This window comes from Metarhizium robertsii (assembly GCF_000187425.2).
Source record: "Metarhizium robertsii ARSEF 23 chromosome Unknown MAA_Scf_11, whole genome shotgun sequence".
In the NCBI taxonomy this organism is placed as follows: Eukaryota; Fungi; Ascomycota; class Sordariomycetes; order Hypocreales; family Clavicipitaceae; genus Metarhizium; species Metarhizium robertsii.
This window is the reverse complement of record NW_011942151.1, coordinates 281,895-295,570: the sequence shown is the minus strand read 5'-3', so window position 1 is coordinate 295,570 and position 13,676 is coordinate 281,895. Positions and strand designations below refer to the sequence as shown.

General features: G+C 54.1%; 6 protein-coding genes across 6 annotated transcripts; 4 read left to right on the top strand and 2 right to left on the bottom strand.

Moving 5' to 3' along the window:
• Nucleotides 1-568: 568 nt before the first annotated feature.
• Nucleotides 569-1,651, top strand: MAA_06631 (phosphorylcholine phosphatase; the record flags this gene model as incomplete). The annotated part of the gene is made up of 1 exon (XM_007824629.1): nucleotides 569-1,651. The coding sequence occupies one exon, from the start codon at nucleotides 569-571 to the stop codon at nucleotides 1,649-1,651; it is 1,083 nt and encodes a 360-aa protein (XP_007822820.1).
• A 1,382-nt stretch (nucleotides 1,652-3,033) lies between these two features.
• On the top strand, nucleotides 3,034-3,771 carry MAA_06630 (glycoside hydrolase; the record flags this gene model as incomplete). The annotated part of the gene is made up of 1 exon (XM_007824628.1): nucleotides 3,034-3,771. One exon carries the CDS (start codon nucleotides 3,034-3,036, stop codon nucleotides 3,769-3,771), a length of 738 nt encoding a protein of 245 aa, XP_007822819.1.
• A 1,051-nt stretch (nucleotides 3,772-4,822) lies between these two features.
• Nucleotides 4,823-5,866, top strand: MAA_06629 (sterol desaturase; the record flags this gene model as incomplete). Its single annotated transcript, XM_007824627.1, has 1 exon — nucleotides 4,823-5,866. The coding sequence occupies one exon, from the start codon at nucleotides 4,823-4,825 to the stop codon at nucleotides 5,864-5,866; it is 1,044 nt and encodes a 347-aa protein (XP_007822818.1).
• Nucleotides 5,867-7,329: 1,463 nt separating this feature from the next.
• MAA_06628 (Cytochrome P450 CYP539B4) lies at nucleotides 7,330-9,103 on the top strand (the record flags this gene model as incomplete). The annotated part of the gene is made up of 5 exons (XM_007824626.2): nucleotides 7,330-7,483; nucleotides 7,537-8,080; nucleotides 8,158-8,594; nucleotides 8,650-8,913; nucleotides 8,973-9,103. The coding sequence occupies 5 exons, from the start codon at nucleotides 7,330-7,332 to the stop codon at nucleotides 9,101-9,103; spliced, it is 1,530 nt and encodes a 509-aa protein (XP_007822817.2).
• Nucleotides 9,104-9,779: 676 nt separating this feature from the next.
• On the bottom strand, nucleotides 9,780-10,437 carry MAA_06627 (uncharacterized protein; the record flags this gene model as incomplete). Its single annotated transcript, XM_007824625.1, has 2 exons — nucleotides 9,780-10,099; nucleotides 10,170-10,437. 2 exons carry the CDS (start codon nucleotides 10,435-10,437, stop codon nucleotides 9,780-9,782), a joined length of 588 nt encoding a protein of 195 aa, XP_007822816.1.
• Nucleotides 10,438-11,810: 1,373 nt separating this feature from the next.
• On the bottom strand, nucleotides 11,811-13,567 carry MAA_06626 (Histidine phosphatase superfamily, clade-2; the record flags this gene model as incomplete). The annotated part of the gene is made up of 3 exons (XM_007824624.1): nucleotides 11,811-12,493; nucleotides 12,559-13,321; nucleotides 13,388-13,567. 3 exons carry the CDS (start codon nucleotides 13,565-13,567, stop codon nucleotides 11,811-11,813), a joined length of 1,626 nt encoding a protein of 541 aa, XP_007822815.1.
• Between the last annotated feature and the right edge of the window lie 109 nt (nucleotides 13,568-13,676).

The following is a 13,676-nucleotide window of genomic DNA, read 5'->3' as shown; positions in this document are numbered from 1 at the left end:
CTCCTCTCCTCTCCACCTTGCCTTGTCCGTTGAGACACTCACTCTTGGATATTGTGTTGAGATGCAAGCATTTCGAAAATGACACAAACTAGCACTTGGCCCAAGAGGCTGATTGGCTGTTCATGCCGTGCCTCCCTGTCCATTCGTAAAAAAATGGATGCTCGGGCGAACTTCAACATGGCTTCAGCAAGCGATGGAAGGCCCTTGTCGACCTTGAACGTGCATTATTAGTTATTGCTGGCTATTAGTTTGACGCCGTCAGCCCGTTTGTGCAACACGAGTTAATACATACATACACGCACGCATGCGGTTTGACTTAAATAGCGAGATGCTCCCCCCGGGCACGTAAATCGTTTTCGTTCCGTCGTTCCATTCCTCTCTGTCAACACAGCCAACTGCTTTCGTCCCAGCTGAAATACACCCACTATGTCGTTTGCCCTACACGACTTGAGCTGAGTAACTGGACATCATCAAAGACCAAGACTGGCCTGTTGGAAACACCAAGAGTGTTATTGGTTGGATCTCGGGGCAACACACCCGACCAGACATCACCACCACCACCATCATCATGAGAAGCACCTGGACAGTCTTTGGCCTCGCTGCCGTCGCCGGCCTCGCTGATGCCGCGCCAGCCGACCAAAAGATCAAATGTCCGGCTGGGCCTCGCCTGGCCCATTGGCCGCCCGAGGCCGCCAAGGCCCTCAATCAAATGATTGCGCGCAATGCGCACAAGGGTCGCTATGCCGTCTTCGACATGGACAACACCAGCTACCGCTTCGATCTCGAAGAGTCCCTGCTGCCCTTTCTCGAGGCCAAGGGTGTCTTGTCGCGCGACAAGCTCGACCCTTCCCTGAAGATCGTCCCCTTCCAAGACACTGCTTCCTACACCGAGAGCCTGTACAGCTACTACCTTCGTCTGTGTGAAATCGACGATGCCGTCTGCTACCCCTTTGCCGCGCAGGTATTCGGCGGCCTGCCGCTGCGACAGCTCAAAGCATACGTGGACGAGCTCATGGCCTTCAACGGCACCATCCCCGTGCAGTACTACGAAGAGGGCGTCCTGACCAATTCCACCGTGAGCCCGCCCAAGGTCTTCCGCGGCCAGGCTGAGCTGTACAATCGGCTCATGGCCAACGGCATCGAGGTCTACGTCGTCAGTGCCGCCTCGGAGGAACTCGTGCGCATGGTCGCCTCGGACCCCAAGTACGGGTATAACGTGAAGCCCCAAAACGTCATTGGCGTCACCCTCCTGATGAAGGATCTCCAGAGCGGAAACGTCACCTCGGCGCGGAAGCAGATCAAGGAGGGCGACTACAGCGAGAGCAAGAACCTCGACTTGGTCATGACGCCTTTCCTCTGGACTCCGGCCACGTGGAAGGAGGGCAAGTGGGCGGCTATTCTGGACTACATTGACCCTTGGAAGCGTCCCATCTTGGCCGCTGGTGATACGCCCGTGAGTGACGGGCCCATGATTTTCCAGGGCGTCGATGTTGGCCGTGGTGGCATTCACCTGTGGGTGAACCGCAAGGACAAGTACATGGAGCAGATCGACAAGATGAAGAAGGACTTTGCTGCCGCCCAGGAGCGCGAGGGTTTGCCCGTGTGGGCGGACAAGAATTGGGTCACTGTGAAGCCTGACGACATTTTGTGAGAGATTTTTGTCGGCCGTCAACGGTCAATTCGTATGTGCATGTACATTGGGCAGTTTTTACACCACGATAATATGAATGGCAGCCGCTTGACACAGGGAAGCACCCAGCACCTTGGGTAAAGAAATTACTACTCCCACCGTAGAATCTCCAGTACATGTAGCCTTTATCCTCCCACTAGGCAAGTAACATCATGAGATTACAGGTCCACTAGTTCTTGACTCCTACTGCTGGAGCCATTTGATGCTACTGAGGGCGGGTGGGTGTGCCGTTTCTAGGCACCGTCAATCATTGCCCAACTCGGAAAACAACAACTGCCACGACTTGTTGGTCCAATAAAACCATCCATGGCGGCATGGTTCAGGGCGTTCTGTGGGGGGCCGCTGGTTCCTGGAATTCGGGACGCATGAAATGGGCCTCGTTCGGCGTAATTAGGCCAAGTCTTTCCATGTCGGCCTCTGGGGCTTTGCGCCATGGACGGCATGGGCAATGGAACGTTGGCTGTGCTGCCGTCGTTGATCCTTGTCTGAGTCCAAGAAAGACTTGACGCAAACGTGACGGTCCAGCTGCGACTGAGCGAGCCTGGCCGGGCGCATTGTTTGTGGTCATATGCTATTGAGTTGACAACGATCTGAGAGAGCGTCGAGGTTCAATCAAGTGATGTGACGTCTTGTTATGGCCAACAAGTTGTGTATGAGCTGAACTCGGGACATTGCATTGGTGTAAAGAAAAGACGATTTAAAAAAAAGGGAAAATTACCCTCTACCCGCAATTGTTCTGCACAAACGGCGCCGATATGGTTCAACATGTCTGGTAAATTTTGAACATCCGGCCAAATGTCCCGAATCGTCCAAGCTCGAAACAATGGCATGTAAACGACCCCCATATAATAAGAAATCCCATCCCAAAATCACACCTCCCGTTTCCAGCCAAGACATAGCATGCAATTGGACCGCAAGGTCGTGGTCTCGCTTGCCAATGTCTGGCTCTACCGCCCTGACTGAAGCTGTTCTACCTTCGCTGGAAGCCGAGAACTGGGATCTGTCTTGGCCGTAACAAAGAATCACATCAGGTGTGTACGTGTACATGTTACTACGCACGTCTAGAGAATGGTACGGTGTGCCCAGCTGGCGTAAGCCATGTAAAGCAGAGTAAGAGCCCATGTTAGATTGGGTAGTGAGCCCTTTTTTGCACAAATCACCTATATAATGGTTGCAAACATCCTCAGGAATGTCTTCAATGTTGCTCTTCTTCTTCACCGACCAAGCAGGCTCGACGCCATCTTCCCGCTTCACAGCCAACACCTTCGTTTCAATCCATTCGCTGTACACTGTATATATCTTATTCAACACGTTTTCAACATAGCCCAATACCCACTGTCAAAATGTTTGGACAAGTTGCCCTCGCTTATGTTTCCTTTGCCGCCGTTGTAGCAGGACTACCGGCTTACACCAACCACGCCCACGTCCACGGCCACCACAAGCGCGGCGCTACCGACGACATGGACCGCTACACTCTTTACACCGGCGACGGCTCTACTGGAGCTGGTTGGCCTTCCGAGGATGCGTGGGCCTCTTGGGAGGACCTCTGGAATGTCAACGTCGAGCTCATGCAAAAGACCTGTGGCTGGAATGGCTGGGGCGCGGACAACTCGGGCGACGAAATCGACGCCATTGAGTCTGCGATCCAGAAGGTAGCAGGCCAGACGGACGTCGACTGCCGTTTTATCCTGGCCGTTGTGATGCAAGAGAGTAAAGGCTGTGTTCGAGCTCCCACGACCAGCAACGGAGTGACGAACCCGGGCCTCATGCAGTCGCACAACGGCAACGGTACCTGCGCCGATACCAACCCCTGCCCTGACAGCCAAATCACCCAAATGATCAGCGACGGCGTCGCCGGAACGTCGTCCGGAGACGGTCTTCAGCAATTGCTCGACGAGGCTCGTGGCGTCACGGGCCAGAATGGCACCCGGCCATTCTACGCGGCGGCGCGTCTCTACAACAGCGGCCTCATCGACTACAACAACCTTGACAAGGCCATGGGCAGTACCGCTTGCTATGTGTCTGATATTGCTAACCGTCTTACTGGTTGGACTCTGGCTGACAATAACTGCGAGATTTGAGGTGCAGCAGTGAGGGAAGAGGGCAGAGACTTCCCATCTCGTATCTTTTGAGCACTGCTGTATAAATTACCTTGGGGTTCCTCGAATACTTGGAATACTTGAAGTTCGACCTTTTGTATATACTACACCATCTGTGAAGATGTTCTTCCCTTTTGGCTGGTCGCTTGTGGCGCCATGCAACCATCTTGCATCCAATTGGAGTGGCTTATGATGCCGAATACCGAACATGCGATATTCCCATGAAACTTTGTTGTGAAAAAAAATAAATAAATAAAAATCCCTCCGCTTCTTGGAAGGGACTAACTTATAACAACCCATGCGATACAATGGTGGGGAAAGCCTAACTCGTAATGATACGAATAGTTGGTTCTGCCGAGGATTTTTCTACATGGTATTGTCCACATGACAGTATTTCGGGTTCGTCATGGCGGCTTTTACGGCATCCATTGCGACACGAATGGCAAGCTATGCCTGAACGGATGCATATCATGGTAGCTTCTAGGCCGATTTGAAGTAATTGACATCTTGCCATGATTGCAACATGCCTGGCTAGACCATGGACTGTTTCCAATCGTGACAACGGCCGCGAGGTCCAATTCGGACTCGGTTGTTTCTAAATCAGCCTGCCAGCATATCGTGCAACACGGTGAGCCGCATGAAACAGCGCACATCACGGATAGAGCCGAGGCAAGTCAACATCAACCCCAGACACGCGGATCGATCCCGATGGCCGATACCCACTTGATCGGAAAGCACCCGTCACTTGTTTTGTACATACGAGGTGGCGAATGGGTATTGAAGCACAGAGATTGCTATGTAAGGTTCTTCATAAACAGTGGCTTTATTTAACAAGTCTATCCCGCCCCGAAATCCAAAGCTAAAGTGCGTATTGGCCCCTTCTGTTTGAGCTCCGTCACCACGAGCCTCCCACAGCTCCTGTTCCCACTACAACAACATATTGGAGGCCTTTCAGCACTCAGCAGCTCATTGACGTTACATCTTGGGGCAGGAGTACAGCTACAAAGGCATCATACAAGGCACCGAATTCCAGATGGCCCAAAGCACAACTGTGCAGGTTGCGACCGGGGAACAGGTCCCGGTCTCGCGCAGCTCCAAGCGATTTGTGCCAAAGGACCTGTCTGGCAATCCAATCCCACAGAGCAAAAGATGGCTCTATTCAACGGCCGCCTTCAAAAACGGAGGCGCCCTCAAGTCGTTTGCCATTGATGTAGTCATAGTGGGCAGCTTTGTTGCCTTCAACGCGTCCCAACTCGGGCGCAACTTTTACGACGGCATCGAGACAAACTACGGCGAATGGAACGTGAATTTTTGGGGCACCTTTCTCATCACGTCCATCTTCTTCTGGGTCTGGGGCGCCGTGTTTGCGATCCCCGATCTCACCGGCTACCCGGCGTGGCTGTTCAAGTACAAGACGCAGCCGTTTGTCAGAGTCGACCTCCGACAGTACGCCCACATTGCCCTCATCTCGCTGAGAAACCAAGTCCTGGTCGCCGGGCCACTGCTCCTCGCGACCATGTACATTGGCCCGCTGCGGCCCGTCGGCTCGGCCGCGTTGCCGGGCAAGCTGGAGACGGTGGCCACCATCCTCTTCGACGTGCTGTGTACCGAAGTCGGATTCTACTATATTCACCGACTGCTTCACGGCAAGACGCTCTACTCGCTGTTCCACAAGCAGCACCACGAGTTCACGGCGCCGGTAGGTCTCGCGGCCACGTACTGCACCGTGACGGAGCACATCCTGTCCAACCTGCTCCCCAACGTCATTGGCACCCTGCTTGTGAGGCACCACTGGTCGCAGGCCGTCTTTACATTCGTCTTTCTCGAGTTTGGCACCATTTGCTCGCACTCGGGGTACAACATTCCCTGGATGCACTCGAACCTGCAGCACGACTTTCACCACTTTGCCTTTGACGAAAACTTTGGCCCGACGGGGCTGCTGGATGCCCTTCACGCCACCAACGGCAAGTTCAAGAAGGCGCTGGCCGAGGCGAGGCAGCGAGCAGGAGGGGACGGCGAAAAGGCCCGTCAGCTCGTGCTCGAGAATCTGGCCGTTCTGGAAGTGCAGGCCAAATAAAGCCGGCTAGCACGTGCAAAGATGGATTTCGGAAAGACAAACAGCGGAGTTCGGGGTTGTATAAGCAACTTGACTCCGCAAGTACGTGCATACCGGGTTTGAAGGACGTCGCTGGTCGTGGCCAACAATCGCGTTTCCGGGGAGGGGGGGCATGAAACACGGGTCAAGGAGGCTCATGCATGGGATTTCTCTCATTTGGGGAATCGACACTCGAGAGAATGATATCCCTGGCCCAACTTGATGGACATGAACAGCGCGCAATGGACTCGTGCCGACCAAAATGGAAGACCAAGCAGGACGCTCTGCGTTGGAGAAAGAAGCCACCGTCTGTGCGTTGCTACGGGAATATGATGCTCTCTACTATCTGCTGAACGGTTCTCTGTTGGACGAATATCACAGGGTCAATGGTTGTGTATTTGAACATGTTCCTCTAGCATGTGATGCTGTTTCTCGAACCCTGCGCGAACTTGATAGAGGAGGAATACAGGGGCGTTTAGTTAGCTGGTACCTACATATGTACTCCCTAGCTTGGTTCATAAGCCGGCACGGGACAATGCCATTGACAGCTTCTTTATCCGTGCGTGTCTCACTCCGGCAGTTGGGATACAGAGACATGGTGCCATTGACGCACCCGCCGTCCCATGCGCGCAACTTCCCAGGCCCGACACGCAAATTGCGGGGATTTCCATTGATGGTTCAAATTTGTATTTGGCTTGTCACCCAGGGTTGGCAAGCATGTGAAGAGGGGTCACCGTCGACACGTCCGGTCGAGGTTCCTTTGGGACATGAAACTGACTCGTAGCCCCAACCCCTCTGGCGTCGAGGTTGAGAGGCAGCTGAGACAGCCGGGCATGCTTCTCAAGCTGACCATGGCAAGCAAACTGGTTCGCCCGCAAGAGTCCGGTGATCAAGCCGTCAAGGACATGGAATCAAATGCGGGGGTGGAGTCTGCATCTGGTCTCGAAAGATTCAACATACTCTTGTATCAAATGCAAAGTTGCTCCGCGGCTCCGGACAGCTCCATGCAACATCGCAGTCTCCGCCTGGCCCGTCAAATGGCACGTAGCTTGTCAGTCGACGCCACGGTCCATCACTCCACTTGCGTCTTGGTACCGTTCTGATGGTTCATAATTAGAGCTTGCAAGGCGTCAACACTTTGCCCGATTGCCCGATGGCCGTGACAGGGTGCCCTCCCTTTGCGCTCCGTTCCCCCTTCTCCCGTGGCCATGTCATCAACGCACCAACCTGGTCAACGGCATTTACATCCCATTGACCCTTCTCCCAGCACTATAAAATACCATTGATCCGTCTCTACCTGTATCGACCCGAGTGCCGGCCACTCGTCTGCCCATCGTTGTTGGTGAGCAAGGCGTTAGACTCCGGAGCCCCCCAAACACGGCGCTCAATACGCGGCATAAAACACCAGACGTCTTTCTTACTGCGGCAACCTGCCTGCAACAACCATGCTCATGGTTACAGTGAACCCGTGGGCCGTGGTGCTGGCACTGCCGGGTTTTCTCATGGCATTATGGATATTTCAGTTAATTTACATGCCGATTCGGCTGCGGAAGAGTCCCGGCACGAGGGCGCCCATCCTGTCCGGGAACCCTTTTGGAGGTACATGGCCAACACTCGCATCGATGCCCGCACGAGCTAATCCTTTTGTGCAGTCTTGTTCTTTTTTGCCCAATCGGCCTATATGCAAGCAACAAACCGCATGCTGGAGCACTTCAATACCATGTTCAGCAAGGGGGACCCCCAGAACCCCCATGTTGTCGAGCTACAGTTTGGCCGACGGCGCGTCGTCATTACTCGGGATCCAGAGCACATCAAAACCGTTCTCACGAGCAAGTTCACCCAGTATGGAAAGGGGGAGCTGGTCCACACGGCGGCCAGCCCGTTCCTGGGAGACTCCATCTTCACCACCGACGGACAGCTCTGGCAGAAGAGCCGCGCTCTCATCAGACCCATGTTCACAAAAGAGCGCGTCCGAGACATTGAGATTTTCTCGCAATGGACCGATGTCTTGATGTCCAAGCTTCCAGCCTCGGGACAGACTGTCGACATCTGCGACTTGTTCTACCGCATGACGCTGGATGTTTCAACCGACTTCCTCCTGGGGCAGACTGTCGGTGCCTTGGACAACCCCAACAGCGAGTTCAGTCAAGCCTTCACCGATGTACAACGCATGCAGATGATTCGAGTCATCCTGCAGTACGTGAAACCCCGTCTTCCCTGTGCCTTCGTGACGTGCGCCGAGTCATCTCTGTACTAATCCATCCCGCGTGCAGCCCATTCCGTCACGTACTGCCACTGCGCAAATACTATGACGGAATCAAAGTAATCGAGCGCTTCATTACCCCGTACATTGAGTCAACGCTGCGCCTGCCCATGGAGGAGCTCGAGCAGCTGTCAAAGTCGGACAAGGAATTCACCTTTCTTCACAACATTGCCTTGTTTTCACGAGACCCCCAGGTGATCCGGGACCAGATCTTTGCCGTCTTGATTGCCGGCCGAGACACGACGGCCGCAACGCTATCGTGGGCTCTCTACGAACTTGCCAATTACCCCGACGTGTGGCAAAAGCTCCGAAACCAAGTCCTCGAGCACGTCGGCCCAACTCGAACGCCATCGTACGAGGACCTCAAAAACCTGACCTACCTGACGCACACCATCAACGAGACTCTGCGGCTGTACCCCGCGGTCCCTTATAACATTCGCGGCTGCAGTACGTGCTTGGCCCGTATACTGATGTGAACAGACACTGACTATCTGTGATGTAGTTGAGGACTCTACCCTTCCCACGCCCGAAGGCCAGCCGGAAATCGCAACGTCGACAGGCGACATCGTCATCTACAGCACCATGGCTATGCAGCGCCGACCTGATCTCTACCCGCCCGTTTCGGATTCCTTCGCCGACGCCGCCATCTTCAGCCCCGATCGATGGGAGAAATGGACCCCCAAGCCGTGGCAGTACGTGCCCTTTAACGGCGGGCCGAGAATCTGCATCGGCCAAAACTTTGCCGTCACCGAGATGGCCTTTACCAGTGAGGATTTCTTTCCACGCCCGTTTGGAATGGGAGACGATGCTAACTCTGAAGCGTAGTGGTGCGCCTTTTGCAGAAATATGAGCGTGTGGAATACCGCGGCGATTGGAATGCGCAGTTTCACAAGGCGGAGCTGGTTGGATGTCCGGGACAGGGCGTGCCGGTGGCATTGTACGAAGCAAAGAAGTAGGGGAAACAGAGAGGCTTAATAAATACATGTCAACTGCATGGGCGGCTGCATCCATGGGTAGGACTCGTATGTGTCTTGAGGCCTCGACGTGAGTGCCATGGCTTGCCGGCATTACGCATCAGTCTCTACTGGATGACAATAAGTAAAGAAACAAGCGATTGACAACCTAATACGCTTCAGCCAAGCACACACCAATGCGCTGGCAAATGGTTGGTCAATCGTGTGCATAATTTCGTGGATTGTCAGCGGGACTCTCTTGCGCTGGATATCCGTCGTGACAATGATCTTATTGCTAATGAAGTAGCGAATCGCTGGATCTTGCATAAAGAAGGGATTCCCCAAGAGGGCATAGTAGCCGTGATAGACGCACTGACTCGGAGAAAGGGAGCGGAACAAGGCAAAGAGCGCGTAAGATGGGATTGTAAGCGTGTCTGGGGATTTAATCTGCCTGATTCCTCCCCGTTTGGCCACCGATTGCCTCTTTAGGCATCCGAGATCTGAGTCTCGGGGGTAGTAGTCAGTCGGGCAGTCTTTTGTAAATGTCACAGGGCACAAGGCCAATCCATTGTATGCAAACATGCCAGTGGTTGCGAGACTGTGTATTATATTAAATTGTATTACGTGCCAAGTGTCATACCATGCTATGCTATCCCCATCATATCCTCTTGACCTCAGTCTATTCCTCAACAAACTTTCTCTTGACATCAACCTTTACACAGCTTGGATTCTGGGGGTTTGCGCCGCCCAGGACCCAAGTGAGAGTCTGGTAGGTGTAGCCGACGTTGTATGTGGTGCAGACGTACCAACGCTTGAGAACACGGGGATCCTGACCAGTGGGCGGTGATTTCGTATCATCAAGGTAGCTGACAATATTCATGAGATCGTCCCCATCAAAGCCGACGTATTGAACGTTGTTGGCTCCGGGATAGAAGAGGGGGAGGGCAACGTTGGTAGACGGGTCGGTGTAGAAGGACATGCTGGATGGAATAGGTGGCTCTGTGAAATATTGGTTAGTTGACACTTGCCACAGTGGCTTCATTCATGACATGATGATGATGATACATACGAGATGGCAGAGTCCAAGCCAGAACGCCAGAAAGGCCACCGGGTCCAGGTTGGGCACCTTCGGTGGTGTTGAGGTTGAAGACGGCCTTGGCGTCGCTGAGAAGACAGATGGATTCAATAGCCGCCCCCGTGTGACATGTACTCAGGGCACGGCCGTCGAGTTCCTTGCTGTCCGACTGCACGAGCAGGTTGAATGGCTTTGACTGGACGGTTTGGCCTGCTGCCAGCCCGCCCAAGGCGAGGGAACCCAAGACAGCCGTAGACTTCATTCTTGTCCGAGTATTGTCAATCAATAGTTTGGCGGATGTTCTGTGGGTTGGTGCACAGAGTCTCGAAGCCGGGGATGGTGTTGACGTAGGAGATGATGTTGATTTCAAGAGAGATGGGTTCCAACGTCCACCTTGCAGGCCAATGCCCGGTATATATAACAATTCACAACCCCCCAGCAACACTTGGCCGAGTTGCTCAGTGATGGTCAGTCCACCGACGTTCAGTGCTCGCCGGGTGCATGACGGACACTGACTCTAAGCCATGACGGATTCTGACGTATGTGGTGCGCCCAACGGCACCCAACGGCAAAGACTCTCTCCACATTCAATACGCTTATTTGCGGGGGCAAATACGAGCATCGGGAGGCCGGGTCTGTCTCCCTGCATCCGCTACCCGTCATTGCAACCCTATGACGGTGAAGCTGAGCTGGTTGGCCCGCCAGTGATGCTCATCCGATGGTCACCAGTCCGTCCGGCCTCCGTCTCGCTGCCACCTAGTACCTACTATTTTGACGGCCGAGCACAAGGAATCACGGCCATTAGTGGATAATGTCTCGCCGCTGAAGCCAGGCACTTGCTACGTTGACAACTAACTAGTCTGGTGTTACTGTCCACGGTCGCCATGATCACAAGGCCTCCAACTGCTTGGGCCGGCAATGACTTCCGTGCAGCAAAATCAGTGCCTGTCAATACCTAGGCTCACTGTTGGAGTGGCGTTTATCCGAGGCGAAATAAACAATAAGTTCCATGTAAGCGTATGTAGCCCTGGCTACATGTAGTCAAGTGGTTCAAGATGAGCATCTCGCCAACACAACACATGAGCAAGTCCCTGCCCGCAAACGAATTGGAAGGAGGACTACCAACTACGTAACATTGAAGGGATATCACCTCGATGCTTCTCAATGGACACTCACCGCTGAAGTGGCCGTGTCAAGTGACGACCACAAGACCCTGCCAAGCACGGCAATTAGACGGGAACGAACTAGTTGTTTAGAACGGGGCCGATTGAAACATAAACATGGAGGGATACAAATCTCCACCACCGAGACAAAGGCCGAGACTACTACGGAGGAATGTAAAGCGGTGTTGGCGGCCAAGGCTACGAAACAATTGTCCGATTACGCCGAGTGAATGGAAATGCGGTTCGCATCGACAATGACATTGTCAATGTCTAATTTAGTAACAATTCAACATGTAGCTGCACGTCGAGTTTCCCTGCTACGTCACCGTCTCGTTAGTGCTTATACCAGTCGCCCTGCATCGTCATCTACGCATAGTGCCCGCGTTCTGCAACACATCGTGTCCTTTTCAAGGCTAGCATCGAGGGTCATGTGCATCCATGTCAGATCCTGCCATCATCACGCCCAAGTCACTCAAACCCGAGTGTAATCCCTCCCTTGGACAATCGTACCATCATAGTCGATGCCCGTGGTGGAGTTTGCGAGGGTGTAGTTGCCAAAGCAGGCAAAGGCATAGTTGCTCAACTCGAATGCGCTCTCCTGGCTCTCGAGAAAACTACCCAGCGCACACAGGCCGTCGAGCCGGCCAGACGTTGCGTTGCCGCACTGCCCGCCGCGAATCGTGTTGAGCGGCAGGATGCCATTGTTCAGGCGCATCCGCACGAATTTGTAGCTCGAGTTGGACGCTTCGTAGCCGTACTGCCCCGGCGCATAAGGAACGCGGCGGCTCTCCACGGGCTCTGGATCAGACGCGCCGCAGCCAATGACCTCGGTGATGAGGTTGGCCCCAAAGGGGGTGAGGCGCGACAGGGTGAAGTGGTTGTCGGAGCTCGGGGGGAACTTGGACGTTGTCGGCGCATCCTTGAGGTAGTCTAGCGACATGGCGGTCAGGACCGAGATGATGATGTCGTCGTGGGAGAAATCGGCATAGATTTGCTGTCCCAGAGGAAAGGTGGTTGGGTTGTCGTCGAGCGTGGCGTTGACGGATGAGTTGGAAGACGTGATGAACTGGTGACGAATGCGAGCCATTAGTTCCTGCAGGTAGCCGATGCCCTGGGCGCGGCCGGTGGGATTGCCGTAGCTGTAGAGGTAATAATCTGCCCGCCGTGTTAATTTTTGCAAACATTGAAGCCGGATCGGACGATGGCGACGGCCTGCTCACACTGTAGATCGAGGACGTTTTCGAAGCCGTGCCAGTCTTCCATCGTGAACAAGCTGCAAAAGTCGGACATGCCAATGAAGGAATACTCGTAAGCACACGTCATTTGCATGGCATACAGGTCCTGGTAGTCAAACGTGAAGCCTCGTGGCGCGTACGCTTGGAGCCGACGAAGCGCGGAGCGCAAGTACACCCTCTTGTACGCGTCTTGGAGCCGAGACGCAATGTTGGCATTTGAGTCGCTGTTGTCGTTGAAGCAGCTGTCGTAGGAAGCAAGAGTGTTGTTTTCGGTGCCGCCTTCAGGAATAACGACGACTCGAAACGGGCTCTCCCATTCCGTCAGTGCTGGATCTGGGGTCGAGTTGAAGGACGGACCGAAGAACCCGAGTGACCAGTTGACCAGGCTATTCTCGATTCTCGACTGTCCAGTGGTTCGCAGAGTGACTTTGGGGCGCGCGCTCCCATTGCTCGCAAAGGTCGGGCTGTATTGCAACTGGGCGACCGAGGCATTGTACAGAGTCCGCCCGTATCGGTTCCAAAACGATGCGCCCGCGCTGAATTCGGTGCTGGCGCCGCGGCCTGTGAGAAGTCCCGTGTCATTCAGGATGTACACATAGGAATTCAGAAACGTCAACGGCCCCGTGAATGCCTCGCCGCCGTTGGCCTTGCTGTAGTTTGCCACCTTTTGCGCGAATCCGCCGGTAACTGCTCCGTCCACGCTGTCTGGATATCGCTCCGCGTGGCGCTGAAGAGTGCTCACAGATTCCTGACGCGGTCCGAGTCAAAATCGAGCGTTGTCGTGGTCAAGGGCCCCGGAGAGGGTGCGACTCACCACTTGGCATCCATCTGGGAGGCCAACATATTGCACCCCAAAGGCATCCTCGGCGTTGTCGGCATAGACCGAGAGCTCTCCCCAAGATGTGTATATACTGGGAATATCAGTGACGACTGCCGCAACCGAATGGGACATGTGCAGTCCCAGAACCACGAATTGGATGTGCAGTGAATGCATCTCAAAGTGTCACTTGGACGGATTCTACGTCGGCTCATTGGGAAAAAAGAAAAGAGACAAGGAAAGAAACACCTCGTTTCGAGGACAGAATATAACCTTGTTTCCATCC